At 50.6% G+C, this 21,650-nt stretch overlaps 1 protein-coding gene across 4 annotated transcripts; it reads right to left on the bottom strand.

Moving 5' to 3' along the window:
- Positions 1-522: 522 nt before the first annotated feature.
- Positions 523-21,112, bottom strand: DMRT3 (doublesex and mab-3 related transcription factor 3). 4 transcript variants are annotated; one of them, XM_047831478.1, is made up of 4 exons: positions 20,991-21,112; positions 16,420-16,880; positions 15,425-16,185; positions 523-2,223 (listed from the first exon to the last, which is right to left on the bottom strand). In XM_047831478.1, the coding sequence occupies exons 3-4, from the start codon at positions 15,885-15,887 to the stop codon at positions 1,256-1,258; spliced, it is 1,431 nt and encodes a 476-aa protein (XP_047687434.1). In that variant the 5' UTR covers positions 15,888-16,185; positions 16,420-16,880; positions 20,991-21,112; the 3' UTR covers positions 523-1,255. The 4 variants fall into 4 exon arrangements, with proteins under 4 accessions (XP_047687434.1, XP_047687437.1, XP_047687435.1 ...); XM_047831481.1 differs by having other exon boundaries at positions 16,420-16,877; positions 20,991-21,098; XM_047831479.1 differs by having other exon boundaries at positions 16,420-17,754; positions 20,991-21,085.
- Positions 21,113-21,650: the final 538 nt, after the last annotated feature.

The raw sequence follows: 21,650 nt of genomic DNA, 5'->3' as shown, positions 1-21,650 counted from the left end.
GGAGGGCCAGAGAGAGGGAGACACAGAATCAGAAGCAAGCTCCAGGCTCTGAGCTGTCAGCACAGAGCCAGACGTGGGGCCCGAACCCATGGACCGTGAGAACATGACCTGAGCCGAAGTCGTACGCCCAACCCACTGAGCCACCCAGGCGCCACTCATTGTTACCTTATTCTTGAATGGGATCCTCCATTATAATCCCTGTTTATCTTGGACTCGTGGACAGGTAAGTTGGACAATTGCATACAGAAAGCGTTCTCTTACACAAAATAGGCTCTCGCCAAGTATCAGTTGAAGAATTCAAAAAATGGATGGAGGGGCTGAATTTAACTCTATTCTTAAGCAACAAATTCTCCATATTTCTCGAGGAGTGCCCCCTTTCACTGATACCTTGATTCCTGATCTGTGTGCAAGCAAGTGGCTTTTACATCCAGTTTCTATCTTCCCAGATCCTCTTTCCACCAGTAGAAATGACATAAACGAAGATCATCTCCTTAGTTTATTTTTTTTTTCTAGAGCCCTCAGCATGCTACAATAACCTGACAAAGCTTTATCTTGTGTTCATTTCACAATACATTTCATGCAGTTCACAGCTGTGATTTGGGTTTACATCGACATGACGCATGTGTCAATTCAGCCATGTGAAAAGAATTAATTCTTAATGGAGTTTGTCTCTGAAAACCGTCCAAGCTTAAATAAGCATGTGAGCAGTTCACTCTATTCTCAAGTGCAGTCTCTCTCAAATATGCAAGAAGGATTTTTAGCATAAGAATATAAGGTCCCTGTTCCGAGTCCATTTGCAACTAAACCATTTCCTTTAGGCTTTACATATCCTGAGGAATCCTCTTTCACAAAACTGCATTCAAGTATACTATTTTATGGGACATCCCGGGTTGAGTTGAGGAAGGAGGCTGACCTTCAGCCTTACATCCCCAAATAACATCTTCCAGTGGACCCGGCTTTTCCCAAGACTATTCTTAGCATCAGACTCTCTTTTACAATACACATTCAGCACTAAAGCCACAGAGTAGAGCTATTTGGCATTTTCCAATGAAGTGCAAGAAATTAAATAAGTTATGTGTTTGTTTTTTTTTTTTTATTATTGCCAAGGTATAGAATCAAGCACAGTCACTTGGTGAAACAGAAGGAAAGGGGGGTATACACAGGTCGTGACCTCTCCTCGCGAGGGGGAGGGGGTGTGGGGGAGGGGCAGATGCACAGAAAACGTCACCTGGTCCCCACCCTGCAGGTAAGCCCTTTAAGAGGATGTGTTGAGTATCCTGGAGTCCGAGGAGTCGGACCGCTCGTCGTAGTCGTCCTCGGTGTAGATGGACTGCTTGGCCACGATCGGACAGCCGTCGTCGGGGATGGAGATGCGGGGGTCCTCGGGGGCGCGCGCGGGGAGGACAGGCGAGCTCCGGAAGACGCCGGCTGAGTTAGTGGGGAAGGGGCCCACGTACTGGGACCTCAGCTGGTACTGCTGCTGCAGCGTCATCGTGTTCCACAGGGTGACGTCGTTGGGCAAAAAGGGGCTGGACTGGTTCCTCGCCAAGGTATTCCTCAGCATCAGCGGGTAGCGGGGCGGCTGGGGGAAGGGGTGCTGTAGGGGGACCGCCAAGGGGTTGGGGACAACGTTACTGGAGTCGGCGGAAAACCTCAGCGTGTCCGGGACCCTGAAGGCCGAGCCCACGGACCACTTGGACGAGGAGATGGGGTAGGAGCTCAGGCTGTGTTCGAAGATGTGGCCGTTGGAGGGCAGCACCAGCCCCTCGGGCTCGGCCGCAGTTCTGTCTGCCGCCGCGGAGACCGACGAGCGGCTGGACAGAAGGACCTCCACGGCGCTCACCAGGTCGCCCCCGCAGCCCTTCAGGATCAGCTCCAGCACCGTCGGCTTCTGGTTGGGGAATATTTTTTTTAACACTTCCAGGGGCGGTCTGTTGGCTTTCAGGCTGAAGGGCAGGGACACGGTCCCCGAGGGGCCCTCGATCAGCAGGTGGTTCTGCTCCGCGTGGTACTTGGGGCTGTCGGGGCGGCTCTCCGGGTTCCCGCCGTTTTTCTGGACCGCGTAGCCGCCTTCGTCCACCGACACGATCTCGGGGCTCTCGGGGGTGAAGCAGCCCTTACTTTTGGCCACATCCGGGGAGCTCCTCTGGTCGGCGTCTTTGTCGCTGAAGGTCTCTGTGTTATCAGCCGAGCTGCTGTCCCCCAGTCGTTCTTCAGTCAGATCTGAAAAGCAGAGAACAGCTAAGTTAATCCTTTCCTGGTGTGCATGGAGAGGAGCAATTGGAGAGAGCCCCACACACGCATTTTGGAAGGGAACCACGGCTCGGTGTTTGCTAACACACTTAAAAGCCTGCCTGCCCGCTTGCTTGCTTGCTTCCTAAAAAAGGCTTGAACTCATGACCTTGAGATCAAGAGTCACATGCTCTATGACTGAGCCAGCCAGACACTCCTGTGCAGAAAGCCTTTTAAGAAAAATCCAAACCACCTCATTGGCAAATGGAGGGGAGGGAAGACTAAATAAAAATCTAGACATTGGAGTGAATTCTCAGACTAAGAAGGTGCAGAGAAGCCTTGCCCTAAACACAGAACAGTGATGTGATCCCTATAACCGTTAAAGATGCAGCTGTCGTAGCAGTAACCATCTAAATAGGGATGCTCTGTAGTTCTAGGGATAAAAACAGCACAGGGAAGAATAGGAAAATGAGCTTGGGTTTGTCTTCTGGCTACTTTTCTGCAAATGAGGTGGCTGGAGTCATCTACGGACATCATCGCCTGGTACATGACCCCTAGATCCATAGAAGGGAATTTTAATATTTTCAATCCATTTCCCACAGGCAGATTTTGTGGTACATGTGTCTTGTGAACTGGTCGTATATTTCATCAGGTTACCATGTACAATAATTAGTCAATATCATTTCCAAAGTGAAAGAAAGGAGCCACGACACATTGAAATCTTTCTTTAAAAGCCACTGGAGGGACTGACAGACTGGAAGCAGAGGCAAGGCAAAACCAGCTGTGAATTCTGGACAGCGAGGCAGGTCGCATGACGGAAAGAAGAAAATGGCTGGAGAGCTTTGTCAAACTGCACAGGGGTCATGACCCGTCAATGAAACAGTGCGCCCATAACTCCAGGACCACAGAGTGCAAGAGGTAAAAATGTTTCACCAACTGTTTTATTAGTAAGGTTCATGGAAAGGATTTAAAGATACCTTCGTGAATTATATTAAAAGGGGTGGGGGGGGGAGTTTCCTGGGTAAAGCAGAGATTGGATGTGAACTTAAACCAGGTGCAATTTTAACATTTTGACTTAAGATATTACCCCCCAAAGGGCTAGGATTTCTACGCAGGCAGAAAGGAGTAGGTAAGACTGGTTTGCTTGCTTTGGACATGCCAACAGGCCTCTATAATAAAAGAACATATTCTTTATTAGCACGCTATATGCAAGTAGATTTTTATCCTTTTGCAAGCATTTACTGGCTGTCTCTACTCAAAGCCAGTGCAACTGATCTAAAGATGAAAATTATTAATGACCCAGTTGTCAGGTTGTAAACAATCGGTTTGCCTGTGTTTTCTACGGCCTGCCTGAATAGCTTCCTTGTCATTTTCTCTGTGGGCACACCTGATTATCTTTAGAATGCCAGCCGGTGAAATTTCATCACAGCCCTGTCAAAAAATCTATCTCCTTCTATTTGTTGTTGTTTATTTTAAAAGCCTTAAACAAAGGCCCATTTATGAACATTCTTCTAATATGGGATTTACTTCAAGCATAATGGAAAACTAGAAGGTGAGTTCTTCAACAGAGCAATAACTATGCGCCAAGCATAAATGAGCACCTTTTAAAATGTGCTAAACTGTATCGGTACAACTTTCAGTCCTATGACTGATCTGGTACAAATTCACTTATCCCCAATTTGCATTTTAAGTAAACTACTGCTTTTTCTAAGACAAAATGTGAGGTTTGTATGTGGGCATCATCTGCAGCCCACATATATTATGCCAGCTCTGCTTTCGAGCACAGCTCGGGTTGGGGGGGTGGGAGGAGGTGCAGAAGACCTATCTTTGCAAGAGGAATTTGACATATTCCCTCTCGCAATTCCCCAGGACAGGGGATCCACATGTCCTCTCCTGAGTTAATGTAGTATTTGTTCTTGACCCAAAAGAGAAAAACAAGGACAAAAAAGCTTCTAGAGATTCTAATCAGAGAGACCTATGTCAACTTTCCTGACTCATGACCCCATGCACGCCTTTTGGCAGTTACTCTATTATTTAACCCTTGAAAATGAGTGGACAGGGACAGTATGTCAGCTCTGCACTGAACTGAACACACAATTGGACTTTGGCCCCTGCCCCGTGGAGCTTAGGAAAACAAGTCAAATACACTCCCCAGGTAAATATTAGATAATGTTTTAAATACTATGTGCCTCTAAGCAGGGTTTTTTTTAATTTAACTCTAGCTTTCCTTACCTATCATTATCAGCATCGAGTATTTGTATCCCTGTAATATGCAAGACGCCGAGGGACATAGAAAAAAGGGAGTGAAAAATACCAGGAAGTAGAAGACTTGTCCCTGACTGGAGGAACTTATGATCTAGCTGAGCAGATAAAAGGCATGTGCAGGAAGAAAAGCAAACACAGCCAGACAGAACTTGCTTAGTATCAAATATGATACTTACTGTACACAAACATTCATAGTAGCATTATCTGCCATAGCCCAAAGGTGGAAGGAGCCCAAATGTCCACGGAAGGATGAATAGATAAATAAAACGTGGTGCATACGTACAATGCAGTATTGTTCAGTCTCAAAATGTAATTCTGACACACGCTACTGTGGGGATGAACCTTGAAAATATACTAAGCGAAATAAGCCCGTCACAAAAGGACACATATTCTATGGTTCCATTTATATGAGGTACCTTGAATAGACAAATTCAGAGATAAAAAGTAGAATGGGAGCGGCTGGGTGATTCAGTTGGTTAAGCATCCGCGTTTGGCTCGGGTCGTGATCTGAGCATCCAACTTCCGTTCAAGTCATGATCTGATGGCTCCTGAGTTCAAGCCCCCTGTGGGGCTCTGTGCTGACAGCTCAGAGCCTGGAGCCTGCTTTGGATTCTGGGTCTCCCTCTGTCTCTGTCCCTTCCTTGCTCTCTCTCTGTCTCTCTTTCTCAAAAAATACACAAACATTAAAACAAAACTTTTAGGGGCGCCTGCGTGGCTCAGTCGGTTAAGCGTCCGACTTCGGCTCAGGTCATGATCTCGCAGTCTGTGAGTTCAAGCCCCGCGTCGGGATCTGTGCTGACAGCTCGGAGCCTGGAGCCTGCTTCGGATTCTGTGTCTTCCTCTCTCTCTGACCCTCCCCCGTTCATGTTCTGTCTCTCTCTGTCTCAAAAATAAATAAACGTTTAAAAAAATTTTTTAAAGAAAGTAGAATAATCATTACCAGGGCCAGAGGGAAAAGAGGAAATGGGGACATATGGTTTAATAGGTACAGGGTTTCAATTTCAGATGATGAAAAAGTTCTGGAAATGGACACTAGTGCGGTTGCACAACATTATGAATGCACTTAATGTCACTACATTGTAACCCTAAAAAAGGTTAAAAGAGTTAAATCTCACATTATGTGTATTTTACCACAATAAGAAAAGAGAAAGAATGGGACACACAGTATCAGAGCAGTATAGGAGATGGTGAGATTTAAAAAAAAAATTTTTTTAACATTTATTCACCTTTGAGAGACAGAGACAGAGCACAAGCTGGGGCAGGGCAGAGAGAGAGGGAGACACAGAATCCAAAGCAGGCTCCAGGCTCTGAGCTGTCAGCACAGAGCCCGATGCGGGGCTCGAACCCACGAACTAGGAGATCGTGACTTGAACGGAAGTTGGACGCTTAACCGACTGAGCCACCCAGGTGCCCCAAGCGTCTTCTTTTAAACGACAGTTTTTCTCAGGACATCTGTCTGGCTCAGTCCACAAAGCATGTGCCTCTTGATCTCTAGGTAGTGTGTTCAAGCCCCACATTGAGGGTAGAATTTACTTTAAAAAAAAATTTTTTTTTAAAGATCATTTTTCCCATGCTGGATAAGTTGCAAATGCTGAAAATATATTTGTGGAAAATGTCTTGAGGTCTACCACCAAATTCAGTCCTCCACAGAACACGTCAGACTCCAGAAGAAAGTGAGTCAAGGAGCCAAAGTTCAGTCACAGAAGAGCTAGAGAAGGATGTTCTGGCTCATCTGACCTATCTGCCGTTGTGAAAACGTATTTTTCCCTCCAATCTACTGGATACTGGATGACAGGACTATAAATCTGACAACGCAAAATGCCAGTTTTATAACTATTTTCCTGTCTTGCAGAAGAGGCCACAATAGCATCTTATACGGGTACCAGCTCGTTCACCAGCTGTGAACCTCCAGACTGCAACAGTCCCTTCCTTTATTTTCTTGTGCCACCCTGTCCCCCTGCTATGGTGACACGCCCCCAGCAGCCTGTGCTTGCTTCCTGTTCCTTCTCAGCCAGGGGGGGTGGATTGTGCTGATTCATCCAGACACTCTTCTCAGGTTTCTGAGCGGTCAGCCTCCCCAGCTCAGTGCCCGGGCTACGGCCCAGTGGTCAAAAAATAAAAAATAAAAAGCTAACAGGATGTCACAGGAATCAAGTCTACAAATTCAGGGCATTCCAACTAACTGGGCTCAGCACTGTTCATATCCTGTTCAAAGGGAAGACAGAAGCCATTGAAGGAAACAAGGTGTGGGACACATCTATGGCCTTCATGCACCTGAGTATTGCGTGAGCAGAATTTCTATCAACAGCCAAGGCTCTTGGGGTTTCAAAAGTGGACAAGGGAAGACTAGGCTCTCACTTTGTGGCACTTCTGTTCACCCAGCAGTAACTTCTCAAGGGCAGAATGGAGAGTCCCTGCACTCCTGTGGCACTGTGGTATCTACAATTGGTTGTACTGTTGTCCCTAACCTAGATGTATTGTAAATTACCCAGATGTACTGTAAATTATTCTATAAATACAGACTTCCACAAGTAATTATAGAGGGTGAGTTTTGCGGCCCGTGATAAAGTACAACTTAATAACAGGTGTTTCTTTACATCTCTAGGTTTTTTTTTTCCCTAAACGAACTTTGCAAAATGTTCATGTTGGCTTAAAACACAAAGGTCTTTCTAGATACGGAAATGTGACACTGCTAACCAACGGAATGGAAAGGGAAATCGTCCCCAAACACTCTACCTTCTTTCTTTTTGAAACTGACACCCTCATTCCTAGAACATGGAGAGTAAGAATATACTCCAACTGATAACATGTCTACCCCTAGTAATAGGGGTACACAAAGCCAAACCTCGTCTTCAAAAAGGAGAAAGAAATCAATTTCATCTGATATTCCAAATTACCTATTGAAAGTGATACAATCTGTTTTTTTTTTAATTTTTAAAAAATATTTATGTTGAGAGAGAGACAGAGAATGAGCAAGTGAGGGACAGAGAGAGAGGAAGACCCAGAATCCATAGCAGGCTCCAGGCTCTGAACTGTCAGCACAGAGCCTGATGTGGGGCTCGAACCCACAAGCCTTGAGATCATGACCTGAGCTGAAGTCGGAGGCTTAAATGACTGAGCCACCCTGGTACCCTATAATCTGCTGTTTCTAATGCTTAAACATCCAGGTATTTTAAAAATCTTTCTATTCATTCTTCCATGTCATATTTTTCATGATACAGAATTAGTCCTAGGGGCGCCTGGGTGGCTCAGTCAGTTGAGCGTCTGACATCGGCTCAGGTCATGATCTCACAACTTGTGAGTTCCAGCCCTGCTTCAGGCTCTGTGCTAACAGCTCAGAGCCTGGAGCCTGCTTCGTATTCTGTGTCTCCCTCTCTTTCTGCCCTTCCCCTGCTCATGCTCTGTCTCTCTCTCAATAATAAATAAACATTAAAAAAAAAAATTAGTCCTAGCCACCCATTCACTAATTAGTCCTAGCCAACTAAACCATTCACTAAGCTTTAAGTATTTAAAAGAAGTAGATATTCAATTCAGAAGGAATTTTTTTCCATCCATGATAATGCTACCAACTTCAAAAAATACATAAACCTTAAGATAGCTCCAAGACTTTTTTTTTTCTTTTGCTACAGACTATAACTAGGGAGGGAAACTGAATAGTCACACAAAAGTGACTTCCAATCTAAAACTACAGTTTGCAAAAAGTCTTTAGAGGACTTTTTAAATATGAAAATGTAGTTACATGTTTAAAAAAAAAAAACCCTAGGTATTCATTTCAAATATTTGGGGAAGTCTACCATGTACGGGAAATAAACATTCTGCTCAATACACATAAAAATAGAGAGAGACTTTCAGACTCCAACGTGGTGGATTTATCCATTCTATCCAATTATAGCTACAAAAACAAAAATAGATCTTGAATGAAAATACAAAAACATTGGCATAGAGAGGGATGTTTCCTAGTGCAAAAGTCAGTGGACTTTTTTTTTCTTTTGAAATTATGTCATACATTTTGAAACATGAATTGTACCCCTTGTTCTGTCGACTTGAGCTTGGGGGAGGGGGGACACACCTGTAACTAATTGTTCCCTGAAGGGTCATTTTCCAAGCACACCAGTCTTACAGCAAGGACAGAAAAGGAAGGAACCTAGGCTGGACAGGGCTTCTCGAAGAGACCAATGCCCAATCAGAATGCCCAACATACTTTTTTACATTTTGTGTTATTTTGATCTCACACTAGAAGTGCTGCATCATAAAAAAACAAAAACGAAAAACTGAATGGGTGAAGATCTAAAGTAGAGCAGGGAATGAATGTAGGTGGAAAATCATTCCTTTTCTTCTGTGTGTGGGGTGGGGGGGGGGTGGTATGGATCCTGTGAAAAGTATAGACGGTCATGCTTTGCTTTTTAAAATTCATTAACAACACTAGCTTACTAAAGTGTGAAGGAATCAGGATGGTTCCTTGGGATCAATATTTGGGGGAACATTGGGCAGAACTTAAGGAAATTAGGCTTGCAACAGTGGACTTTGTATGTCTTGCAAAAATTTAGTTTTGAACTTTGTTGACTCAGGAACACTTTTCAAGAAGGAGGAAAATTACCTATGAATCTACCTGTTTATCTGGTACTTATAAAAATGCGGCCAGTGGGGCGCCTGGGTGGCTCAGGTCATGATCTCACGTTTTGTGAGTTCGAGCCCTACGTAGGGCTCTGGCCTGACAGGGAGGAGCCTGCTTGGGATTCTCTTTCTCTCTCTCAAAAAAATTAATCAGCATTTTTTCTCTCTCTCAAAAAAATTAATCAGCATTTTTCTCTCTCTCAAAAAAATTAATCAGCGTTTTTTAATGTAGCTGTCTACTCATTCATACATCTATTTAACAAAAACCTTAAGTCTCCTACTATGTTCCCAGGCACTGTGTTAGGGAAGATTATACAGAGCTGATCAAAACCTTGCCTCTCGGCCACTGAGAGGCTTACAGTTTACTGATTCATCTTCTGTAAAAATTTCCGTCACCTATGCGGTTGGTCACATCTTACACTGAAATGCAGCAAATAACTAAAAGGCCGGGAGCTGGGCAGACTGTGCTGTATCCACAGGGTTCACATTGTTGTAAACATTCACCTGGAGAGACAAAGCTTGCAACAAATACTCATCCCTGAACTAATAAAAGTAATAAACTAAAAGTAATAAACGGTGGGGGGGGGGCAGAATACCAATCCCCGCTTTGTACAATGTATGCCTGTCTAGTCATTGCAATAAAAAGAGAGAGAGAGAGAGATTAGAGATTCAGTAAAGAACTGACCTTCTGAATGTTCAGTTTTCCATAATACTGTTACTCAGCACTTGACTGTGCTTATTTTTATAGCTATTTAATTATAAAATACAATGGAAAAAAACTACACATAGTTTTGTTGTCGGTTCCCCTTAGTTTCCTTGGAGACCCCGAGTCTACAGTGCTCAGGCAGTAGATGGTCCTGTGACCACCAGCTGTTACTACTCAGGCCTTGATCTCTGCCTTGAGCCCCCCCTCCCATTCCCCAGTCCCCAGTCCATACCCCAGTTCCCCGCCCACTGCCTCATCTCCTCCCCAGACAAGAAGATCCAGGGACCTGAGAAGCCAGAACAAGTTAAAAAGCCAAAGAAAGGAGGAAAGCCAGAGGAGAGGAAGAGGGGAAGGGAGGAGAAAGGGAGGCAGGGAGGAGGCAAAAGATTTTTGCTGAGCTCCTCCCTCCCAGGAAGAAGTGCAACAGTTCCAGAAAGGGGCTCCAAGTCCTCCAGGGACGTTGATTTATGAAGATTTACTCACTTTCTCTCTGTAAAGCTGTTAGCAGAAAGTGCTGACTGGCTGCAGCAAAGAATTTCTCATCAATGCTCTTTGATTGTATTTTGCAAACAAAATGCCTGTTGCTTGGTAACATTTCACTTGAGCCTGACCTTCCCCGAAAGTTATTGCTATCAGATTCGATTTACACTGTCCTCCTGTGATTACTGTAATCTTTTAAACCCGGGAGTTCATCCATCAGGGAAAAGAAAAGTTGGTTGTGTAAGTCGAGAGCGCGGCTATCGGCCAGATTTATAACCCGGAGGAGTGTGTTGGGGTGGGGGTGGGGGGATCGTTCCCGGGCGGCAGTGGACCTGCCGCTCCCAGACGCGTTTTTCCTGCCAACCCTGTCCTCAGCGCCACAAGACGGACGCTCGGGGCCCGGAGGAGAGAAAGAAGCTGGTGGACGCGCAGGAGCGACCCCCACCCGGAGTGGCGCCCTGCGGGGTGATTGGGTGGGTTCGGCCTCGGCCTGGGGCCGCCAGACATGCAGGTCGCCCCGTTAAATGTGAACTTCAGATGAATAACCAAGGGTTTTTTAGTCGAAATATGCCCCATGCGATATTTGACATGTAATTTTTTGTGTGTGTTTGCCTATTTGCACATTTTTGTGCTACCTCTGACACCCCACCGGAGCTCGGGAGGCAGCGGGGAGGGCGCAGAGGGGCCGCCGGCTTCTCCACCCTGCAGCGCGCCGGCCTGGGAGCGAGCGGGGAGGGACCCGACCCGCCGCCCGCTGTCTCCCCGGGACCGGGTGCAAGGGGACTGCGGCCCAGTGCCGCCGCGCAAACGCCTTCCCTAGCCTTCCCGCACCGCCGCCCTCGGAGAGGAAAGCCCCAGCCCCGGGTGCCGCCGCGGGCTCCCCGAGTCCCGGACCGCGGCCCGGGGCCACCGCCCGCACTTGCGGCGCTCCCGGGGCAGCGTGCACAGCCCCCGCTTCGCACCCCCTAAACCGGCCCCGGAGTAAGGGCTTGGAAGAGGCCACTGGTACAGGACCGCTCCTTCCTCTGCATTGGGTTAGTTTCTGTGTTTCAGAGTGCAACTTGCGTGCGTGCGAGTCGGGTTCCTCGCCCCAAATCTGGCCTTCTTAAAAAACCAGACCCCCGTTTTAAAAAATTCATAGGTACCCTTCATGAATGACTTTGAAGTCTTCCCCACTTTTTTCGTTTGCTTCTAGCCTGTATTCACCAGGGTTTTCCATTCTGGCCTAGACCAGTGATCCAGTAACAATCATACTTGCAGGTGCCTCTGTCTCTTTAAAAAAAAAAAAAATTAAAGTAAAATTAAAAATTAGGAAGCAGACTGGACAGGACCCAATCAAGCTGGAGCAGAAAAGCACAGAGTCTGCATTAAGTTGCTAGGAGGTGCCCCGCAGGAGGTAAAATTAAATAAAGGCAGTTTTCCAAAATCTCCTTACTTCTTTCCCTGTAAGTCTCTTTGCTCCTTTTCAGGAGAAACACCCAGGAAAGGAGCTCCTACTTTCCTATATGATCCTGTTCTTCTATTCCTAACCAAATAAGCTGGCTTTCTGTTTCTTTCTTTTTCCTTTAAGAACATTTTAAAGAACTTGTGTGCATATTTATTTTGTAGATAAATGTAGGAAGAATCTATAACTACAGGTCTTTCCTTGCACAGTGGGGAGGAGACCGAGGACACACTCCCAGAGGAAAGCCGGGGGTTGGGGGGAGGGATGAGAACACAGGAATGTAACTTTAGCTCCTCACCTTGGTCGTGACCCTTAACTTTCCTCAGCTCTTGAGCCCACGTCCTGAAAGGCTGGCTTGGCTGGTTGAAGCTGCTGACTCAGACACACTAAGAGCTGAAAGATGTTCACACTTCCCATGATATTTTCATGGGGAGAGGGGAGAGAGTGAGGAGGGAACTTAGGAAAATAAGCGAGTCAATGGTATAAAGAAGCCTAAATTCGAATTTGGGGCTCAATCAAAATCTAATAATATCAGACCAGCCATAGACGATAATCAAGCAGCAAGGGAGGAAAAAAGAATGCTTCAATCCGTAACTAGAATTAATAACATTAGGGTATGAAACTTCTCCTTAAAACCACCACCGCATTGAAAGGAATGCTCCATGAACTACACCGTTAGATAAAATAACCCCTATTCCTTCTAAGAATTTGATGCAGGATTTTGGGAAAGATTTCTTCGAGCAACAAAACCGAGTCTGGGGGTTAACCTGTCACTCCCCTAACAGGGTGTGTTTTCTCCAATGGGTGCCCAGCAAAGGTACCCTTCTCTCTCTCAGGCCAGCGCTTTTCTCAAGGATTTCTGGAGAGGGAAAAAGATTCCTGAGTTTGTGCACCTGTGTTTGTATCCAACAACAACAAAAAAACCCTATGTCTCCAGAGCTGTGTACTAAAGAGGCCCTTTGCAAAACGAAGCGCGTTTTTGACACCGGTAGCACAAAGAAACAAATCTCGGTAATATGTCAGCAGATATTTACATTCCTAATGGTCTGTGAGCTTCTTGTCCGTGTGGACACGTGGATGTACTATTCCAACAGACCTTCACCTACTTCTCTAAACCGTAGTGAGCTACTCGTACAGGAGTATCGGATGTGCTTCTCAATGCGCATGGCATGTTACGTACAAACACAGTACAAGAATAATTGCAAAAAGGTATAATACAGACAGCCAGAGCAATCACATCTAGACAGTTTTCCCTAACTTAAACCCCAAAGAGCCTTTCTCCATAAAAAGCACTGCATAGAACTGATCCATTTGTGTGCAAGACTTCCTAATGGGAAATAATTATCTGTTCTTTTCCTGCCTCCTCCCACCACTGGATTGGTGGTTGGCTTCTTTTTTTTTTTTTAAGAACGGAATTATGGGGTTGAGCCAATTGAAAGAAGAGAACAAAAGTTGTATAAATGAACGTGCAAGGTATGTGGTGTGACCAGCTGGAAACTGAGCTTTTGGTCCCTGATGGCTCACCAACCCCCCCACCCCCACCCCTGCGCCATCACTCTGACCTCTCCTTGTGGTAAATCCTAGTCTCCTTTTCAATTATTTGTTTTCAACTTGGAAGGCTCAGGCTATCCCGGAATAATTGGTACGAAGTAAGAGAGAGAGCACCAAGTCTGGTTTGTCCAGTTGAAATCTGTCTCCCTCTTTTATTCCCCCACAGCACACTGCCACAGCTGCTACCCCGCCCTCCTTCCCCCCTTCCGGCTGGCTCTCCCTCCCCCTCCTACCCTGGCTGTTTTGGTTTGGGGACTCTTCAGAGACCCTGAACTTTGGCTATCCCAAGGGATGGTTTGAAGAGCACAGGATGTGAAAGAATCTCCTGGACAAAGACTCCAGAAGCCAATGCCCTTGGGGTGCCGTCGGGCAGATGGCCCCTGCAAAATGCTACTACCCCCTCCCCAGAAACTCCAACTCCTTCTCTGGTGCTGGGTAGATGAAGACAGGGAAACTGGAAACGGAAAGGCTAAGCAGAGTCAGTGGCACGGATCAGCTTCTAGAACCGAGAAGACGAAGCTCTCCTAGTTACTAACTTGTCCTAACTTAAAGGAGAAAAGCAAAAAGGATCTTCTTTCTCCCTACCTCCTCTTCCTCTGTGGTAAATCTATAAATACAAAGAGATCGGGTGGACAAAAGTGAGTAGGGGCGGGGGGGGGGCTCATTACTCAGAGACAGGAGTATACCCAACCTACTTTGGATTAAATGTCCACAAAACCCACGTTCAGCAAACTGTCCTCTGTCCAGAAAACGCCCAGTCTTACTCTTCACATAACATGTTCTCAGAGCTTCAGGCCTGCAGATCATAACTGAGCAATGGGGACAGCCGAACTGGGCCATCCAGGCTGCCTACCAACTCACCCCAAAATGAGTGAGACTGTATTTCCCCAGCTGCACCCAGCAGTCCAGTGCTCCTGAAAGCACCTCTCCAGAAGCCAGGGGTGATGTCTTTTTTGGCGGTGGGGTGGTCATAAGCTCTATCAGTTCTCCCTACAGGAGGGTGCTGGGACTTCCAGGGTCTTCCCTCTCCCAAGTCCAGCACAGCCCCTACTCCCCTTCCTAGGAAGATGGGCTTTTTTCCTGTATATATTTGCCCCAGTCCCAGTCCAAGGGAAACGTCAAACACACGTCCACTCAAATCGAAGAGCCTAAAATCAAAGCGGCACTGGGCTGGGCAGGACAGCAAGCTAGAGACTCCCCAGGAGCAAAGACACTCAACTGAGGCCTGGAGGAAAGAAAAGGAAGTGGTGAGGTGGGGTGGGGGCCTATGACCACCTCCGGGACACTGGATAGACCCATCCTCTCTACAGCACCCAAGAGAGGAAAGGGGAGGTGACAGAGCCTTTGCTCCAAATCCGTGGCTTAGCAGCATGGGGCCCAGAACCTGGGAAAGGGCAGGGCAGAGGCGTCCTTCTCCATTGGAGGTCAGGTTCTGAGACACAGATGAGGGCGGCCGGGGAACGGTGTTTAAAGGATTTGAGCAGCTCTGCAAAAGCTGGGTGCGCCAGATTCTGGGTCCCCGCTACGAATTCGGGAACGTTTCCGGCTCTTTTTAACTAGGCTTGTAAATGAGGCTTCTTCAACAAATTGCAAGAAGCTGGAAGCCACCGTGCGCTACTGGAAAGGCTTCGGGTCCGCTCCAGTCCCTTGGAGTCCGAGAAGCAAGCCCAGCTCGGACTCAGCCAAGCCCTGGCCTAGACTAGTCACCTGCACCTACCTGTTCCAACCTCCAAAGACAAGGCCCCCTAAGCCCGCAGCCAGAAAAGCCGGGCCACGCGATGGGGTGTGTGCCCGCGTGGGTTTTAATTTGGTCCTGTTTCGAGCTCTTTATTTACCGCCTGAAGCAGCCACGTCCCCCTTTTTACCTGGGGAAGGTATTTGGCAAGCCCAATGCACGGTCCCGCCGTTTGGCTCGCCGGCGCCGCGCCTGTCCGGCCCGTGCCCGGGCTCTACCTGCTCCGGGTCCGGACTGAAAACCAGCCCGCGCCGGGAGAGTGTGAACCGGCTTGGCGGGACTTTGGAGGGAAGGCCCGAACCCCTGCCTCGGGGCCTCCCGGGCCAAACCGCGGCGGCCGCTCCCAAGTTTTCGCCCACGCGCCGCGCGGGGCTCCCGCACCGCAAGACGCTCGTACCTGGCTTGGCGAGGGGCGCCTGCAACGCCCCGGGCTGGGACTCGGCGGCCCAGCGCAGCGCTGCGGCCGCAGCCAACTCGGCTGCGGGGCGCGGCGGCGGCGGCGGCGGCGGCTGAGAAGGCTGCGAGGTCGGCGGCGGCTGCGGGGCGGCGGCGGCGTCCCCCGGCGGCGGGGGTCCCGGCAGGGCGCGCAAGGAGTCCGGGATGAGGCTCTCGAGGCTCTCGTTGGCCTGCTGCCTGCGCAGCGCCACCTGCGCTGCCATGACCCGCTGCCGCTCGATGATGAGGATGCACTTCTCACAGGTGCAGTCCTTGAAGCGGCAGTAGCGCTTGTGGCCCTTGAGCCAGGACAGCACGCCGTGGTTGCGGCAACGCGCGCACTTGGGCGTGCGCTGCAGGGGCGCCCGCGGCGGCTGCGACACCGGGCCGCCCATGTACAGGTAGGGGGAGCCGTAGCCGTTCATGTCCCGGACTCCAGGAAGAGCAGGCGGGCTGGCGGCGGCAGCGGGCCAGGGGGCGCTGGACGGCGGGGCAGAGAGGCCCGCTCTCGGGCGGCCTCCGGGCGGCGCGGTCCTCGGTCCCGCAGCCCCGGCGGCCGCGTGCGCTCCGGGATGGCGGGAGGTGCAGCGGCCGTCTTCAAGGATCCCGCGACGCCCGCACCCTCAGCCTCCCTCCGGTGCTCCGCAATCCCACGCGCGTCGCGTCTCTCTGCCAGAGGCTGCTTCGGCTGGCACGTCCTTCCTCGCAGAGGCGTTGCGGCGGCTGCAAAGAGCCGGCGAGAGCTCTGGTTAGGGTCTGAGCCAGCTCGTCTGCAGCTCCCGCGCGCGCCGGGCGGCCCCAGCACCTCCTCCGCCGCCCTCCCCCCTCCACTCCTCCTCCCTCCCACTGTCACCCCCACCCCTAGGGTCCCGATCTCCTTGCACTCTCCACTCCCCACCCCACTCCACGCCTTCCTCTTTCCTTCCCGCTCGCGCCCCCAGAGTCCCTGCACTTCACCTTCCTTGCCACCTGCAGCCAGGCCACTCTGGCGGGGGCGCTCACGGCCCCCTACTCCAAGCTCTCTTCGCTCGGCCGGACTGCGGCGCTCCGGGACGCGGCGGTGCACGCGGGGCGGGGAAGAGGAGGGCCGGCGGGGGTGCGGGTGGAGGTGCCCGTAGGCCAGTGAGCTGGCCGCTCCCCTTCTCTCTCCTCCCCTCCCTGCAGGCCTGATTTGTCGGCACCGAGCCCGAGGCCACTTTCATCCCCACACTTGGCGGCCGAAATGGCTCGGCGAGATCCGGAGCCTACCCGAGCCTTGCGAGTGCACTTGGGACCCAGCAGGAGCCGAGAGGGTTTCACTTAGGGCGAGCCAGGCCCTGCGGCCACTGGCGGGTGCAGTTGGGGTAGGGCAGTGCCACTGGTTCGGGGAAATTTTGACTTTCTTGATTTCCTTTGCAACATTTCTTTCTCTTTTGCTGCTGTAGGACAAAATGTATGTTTATGAAAACCTGCTGGCCCGAGGATGACAACCCATCTTGCGGGCTATTTCAAGGGGAAAAAAGACCGCCCTCTCTGGCCTTGAGTTTCTCTACTCCCCAACCCATGTTTTAATAATAATAGTAATTTTAGGGGGAAAAAAAGTTTCAGTCCTGAAAAGCCAGGAAGTGCTCATGTGGAGGATCTGCTTACGTGCGGGATCTAACTTTCTCTCAGCGGACGGAGGAGCCACGTTAGCACCCCACGAGCTGCCGGATGTGACGACGATCTCCACTCTGTTCTGCCCAACAGTCATTACCGCACCATCAAACGGAGGTCTGGAGTCGGCCAGTTCAAATGCCCACAGACTCAGTGACTGAATTATGGATGAGGGATGGGGCCATCCCTGCACTCCCCCCACCCCCCAGCGTCTTTGGGTAGGCGTGGAAGAGCGCCCTTGCACCAGATGACAGAAAGAAGCAAACTTTGTTCAAACTGTTAGCGGCGTGTCTCTAATCTCGGAGTACCGGTTTGGCCTAATGCAGACTCCCGCTGGAAGTGCGCCGCGAAGACTAAGCAAACACACACACACACACACGCACGCACGCACACACATGCACACACACAACGCAAGAAAACAAAGAAACAAGCAAAAACGGGAGGACACAACGGTGCAGGGTAGCACAATGGTTCAGTGCAAAGCGGGGGAGATGGCATTCCCGGAGCCTTCGTTCCACGGGCTCCTGAGAGGACACTGAGCTCATCTCTTGGAGGTCTGGGCGAATCGAATTCGAGAAGAGTCCGCAAGAATGGCCAACCCTTGGGCTGCACAGCGCCCCTTGTCCTCTCTGGGAAGCCGTTTTTCTCTGCACTGCCCTGGAAGCAAATAACAGGAAAACGTCCCTCTGTGTTTGCTGTGAATTCAAATAAAGCATCGCCAGGCATTCTGGCGGCAACCCTCCGCCAGATTTCAGGAAGGGAGGAGGATTAAAAAGGGAACCCGGTGTCCCTTGAAGTCCTAGCCGCCCCCTTTGCCAGACTAGTCCGGAGGTTGGGGATCACTGGATGTTGGCCTGGTGGTGGGGGGGGGGGGGCGTGGGCAGGAAACCTGTGAGGAACAGTGCTACCCCTGGGCCAAACTTGGGTCAGTACAGACTCCCTCAGTGTCGCCTCTCATTCCCCCTCATCCACCCCCAGCCTCAACCCCTCTTCTCCCTACCTCTGTTAGGAAAACAAGCCCTAAAACACAACTGGAGGGAACTTCCTACACTTTCGGGATCGGAGGCAGAGGTCACCGACACCTCCCCCCGCCCCACACCCCACGGGCCTGAGACTGGGAAGTGGGAATTGTTGGCCAGTCCCTTCACATAAAGACAGACAAGAAGGGCCCAGAATGACACTGAATCTGGGAACTTTCGCAGGGAAATCTCTAGATCTCTTGGGAATGCGAAGACCACAGACTTTTTTTTTCCTTTTTTCTTTTTTTTTTGTCAGACGCATGCCTCCCAATTTTCTCCTAATGGTCAGCGAAACTTAGGAATGTGACTTGGGAGTAAAGAATTTTTTTTAAGGAAAAGAACAGATCTCAAAACGGGTTTGGGGGGCATTCCCACTACTAAGGCGACCTCCTTTCCTCCTCCACTCACCTAGCCATCCTATCCCTTTGCCACTCAAACAGTCTGGCATTATTTGGGCCGGGGCCCCATTTCACTCCAGTGCACATCGGGGGCTGAGATCTAAATACTCATTTGATATAGCGCAATAATCCTTTTCTCATATTTGATGGGAATGTTTTCCATATCCCAGTATTTGACAACATCTCCCTATAGGAACAGGTTTGTATTTATGTTGGTAAAATGTCCCCTGCCTCAAAGTCTATTGTAACCCAACACCTGACAACCCCGAGTCCCATTTCTGTTTGCAGAAAGGGTTTATTCAAGCACATAATGGGATCCCAGCAGAAAGCCTTCCTGAACAAGGGGCTATGGTAAACTTCACCACATGAACTCCGTTTCCAGGGCTATTAAGCTTTTAATTGGAAAATAGCAGAGGAAATTTCAAGGTGACTATAACGTGTTAGCAGTTAGTGCGGAGAAGAAAAGCCCAAGCGGGGATGAATGTAGAAAGCATATGGTCCGAATCACGTTTAGAAGGAGCGGCCTGCTTCTACTAAGTCCCCGCCACTTACACACTTATGGGAAAAAGCATCAAAGAAATTGCAAAGGGAGGGAGGAGGATTATGAGTAAATGTAACCTCACTAGATTGGATCCACTCAAGTTCTCTGGGTGATGGTGTGTGCGCTCAGACCACAATTAACTAGGTAGAATTGTGACAGGTATTAACAGCGAAAAGGGTGAAAGATAATGTGCGTATGTGGTTGTCGCTCTCTTAGCTTACAATTTCATGGCGTGTACACATTTAAAAGCTGGGGCTGCAGATGTGCTAGCTGAGAAGCCGAGGATGTTCTGCCTCCAAATCCAGGAGTCCTGGTAGATGTTCCTCCCCGCAAAAAAAAAAAAAAAAAAAAAAAAAAAAAAAATCAAAAAACAAACAAAAAAACCCACAAAAACAAAAAACAAAAACAAAAACCACCCACTTATCAAAAGGGCAGTTTCACATTGTCCCGGATGTACAATGCATCAGAAAATTTTCTGCTTTGCTGGATTCTCATGGAGGGGGAGGTCAGGGTTCCTATTTTGCCGTTTTTTAATCGCGACCATGGTGACGCTGGAGGCCAGGGCTTGCAGAAAGCCCCGAAAATGCAAGAAAACGAGCCCCCTCTGCCCGCGCGTGAACTTCTCATCTCTCATCCCGTCCCTGCCTCTAGGCATCGCCCTTTGGCCAGCTTCAAATTGAAAGTGGGGGACGAATGTCTGGGGAGGCGGTGGGGCAACCAGCAACCAATTTCTTGAGGTGACAATAATGCTCTTGTTCTCCCTCAATTAATTGGGGAAGAGACTCCGGCGCACCTCCCATAGCATCCCCGTAGCCGCCCTCTGGGGCGCGGGGTGGAGGACAGAGGCCACGTGAGGCCGGGGTGGGGGGAAGCGAGTGAACCTGGGTCTGGCGGGCCCGGGAAACGCGGCCGAACAGAAAGAAGGTCCACGACGGTCGCGTCCCCACGCCATTTTGGCAGTGGGCGACCTGAAGATCTTAAAGGGCCGAAGCCTTCTTAAGCAAACAGGGGCGCAGAACAGCCCGCAGGCCCTGTGCAGACAGTGCAGGTGCCCGTTCGTTCCTTCACGTTCTCGAATTCTCGAAACCAGCAGGGGTCGTGCCTGGGCACGAGCGCTCCCACCCGTGCAGATGCCTCAAACGCAGCCCAAACACCAGGCCGTGCCCGCCCCCCATCTTTTAGGGGGGGGTGTCGCTCTAGCTTTGCTTTAACCGAGGGGCCCACTGAAAGCCGACCTCTGCCCCGCGCTTCGCAAGGGAAAGTGGAAAAGCGCGACCTCGCAGCGCTCCCCACTGGGCCAGGGCCCCGGCCCGCTTCCCCCGCAGGCCTCGCGCGCCGCCGCTCCCTCTCCGCGCGCAGAGGTGGGGCTCTTGGGCCCTGCCTACTCACCCCCGCGGGGCAGCGGGAGGCCGGGGTGGGCTGCGGCGTCGGTGCCGTCCCTACCCGCCTCGCTAGAGGCTCGCAGTGGGGCGGCCTGCAAACCCGCGCGCCTTCTGAGCAAAGGGGGGAAAGCAACATGTACTCTCCGAAGGAAAACGAGAGCGGCGCGGACCTGAGAACATTTTAAAGATCATGTTTCCCTTGGACTTGAACGCCCAGAGCAAAACCAAACAAAAAGGCCAGGGAAATCTTTTTAGGTACTTCGAGTGACGTTCAAGGGGCACAGAATCTTTGCTCCAGTGCCCGCTCTCGGGGCGCCGGTGCAGTTCTTCCCCAGGACGAGCCACTCTTCCAGAACGCTCTTCTCCCTCCGCCCCCGCTGTCGTCCCGCGGCCCCGTAACAAAGCCCCGCTGCGGGGAAAGTGGGCGGCTCTGCGGCCTTCCCAGAAACACGTTCCAGTTCCGTCCCAGGGAGTCCCGGGGATAATGGGAAACGGCGGACGCGGCCCGCACCCCAGGGGACCTGGCTGCGAACTCTACGCACGGAGGCCCGACCTGAGGCGGGAGAGCAACGCTGGGAGGCTGGGAGTGGCGCACCCGAAGGGCGCCTCACGGCAGGGGGCCGACCCCTACACCCTCAGCTCTCGAGGCCCGCTCGGTATCCTCCTGGGCGGGGCGACTTCCGGAGCACTCGAGGCTCCGCCCACCCAACCAGCGCCCCGCCTCCTACCCTGCTCACCCCGCCCCCCCGCCTGGGCTCCTAAGCAGCCCTCCTGGCCGCAGCTTTGAACTGTTGGAAAGTTTGCCGGTTGTTCTGGGGCAGGGAGTGCGGAGAACTTGACGAAATAGTGGCTGAGCGAAGGCCTCTCGCGTTTCTGTTGAGGGGGAGGAGGCGTCTTTCCCCGGCGAAGATCGCGAGTCGTCGGCAGTGGCCGGAGCGGGCCGAGCTGGCAGCAGCTGGGCTCAGGCCTTGTCCTTGTGTACGCGCCAAGGGGCGAAGGCCTCGGGCCCCGGGCCACTTCCCGCTGGGACGGGACGGAGCCGAGAACGATCCCTCTCCTTGCAGCCGTTGACCTTCGGCGTATTTTTAAGACGCATAGCGCTTTCCGCGAAGCGCTTTTAATACTACTTGGTGCAAAACATCAAAATGCGGTGCAATATACGTGTACGTGTGAAACCGGTTCAGCACTGGAGTTTACCCGAAGCGGAGAGGGG

This window comes from Prionailurus viverrinus, chromosome D4, assembly GCF_022837055.1.
Source record: "Prionailurus viverrinus isolate Anna chromosome D4, UM_Priviv_1.0, whole genome shotgun sequence".
In the NCBI taxonomy this organism is placed as follows: Eukaryota; Metazoa; Chordata; class Mammalia; order Carnivora; family Felidae; genus Prionailurus; species Prionailurus viverrinus.
The sequence above is the reverse complement of the archived record's forward strand: the minus strand, read 5'-3'. Positions and strand labels throughout refer to the sequence as shown.

Excerpts from the sequence above, each read along its gene's own strand:
- DMRT3 (XM_047831478.1), bottom strand. The coding sequence starts at position 15,887 with ATGAACGGCTACGGCTCCCCCTACCTGTACATGGGCGGCCCGGTGTCG. Across the intron at positions 2,224-15,424 it reads GGCGCCCCTCGCCAAGCCAG|ATCTGACTGAAGAACGACTG; the intron begins GTACGAGCGTCT and ends TCTGCTTTTCAG.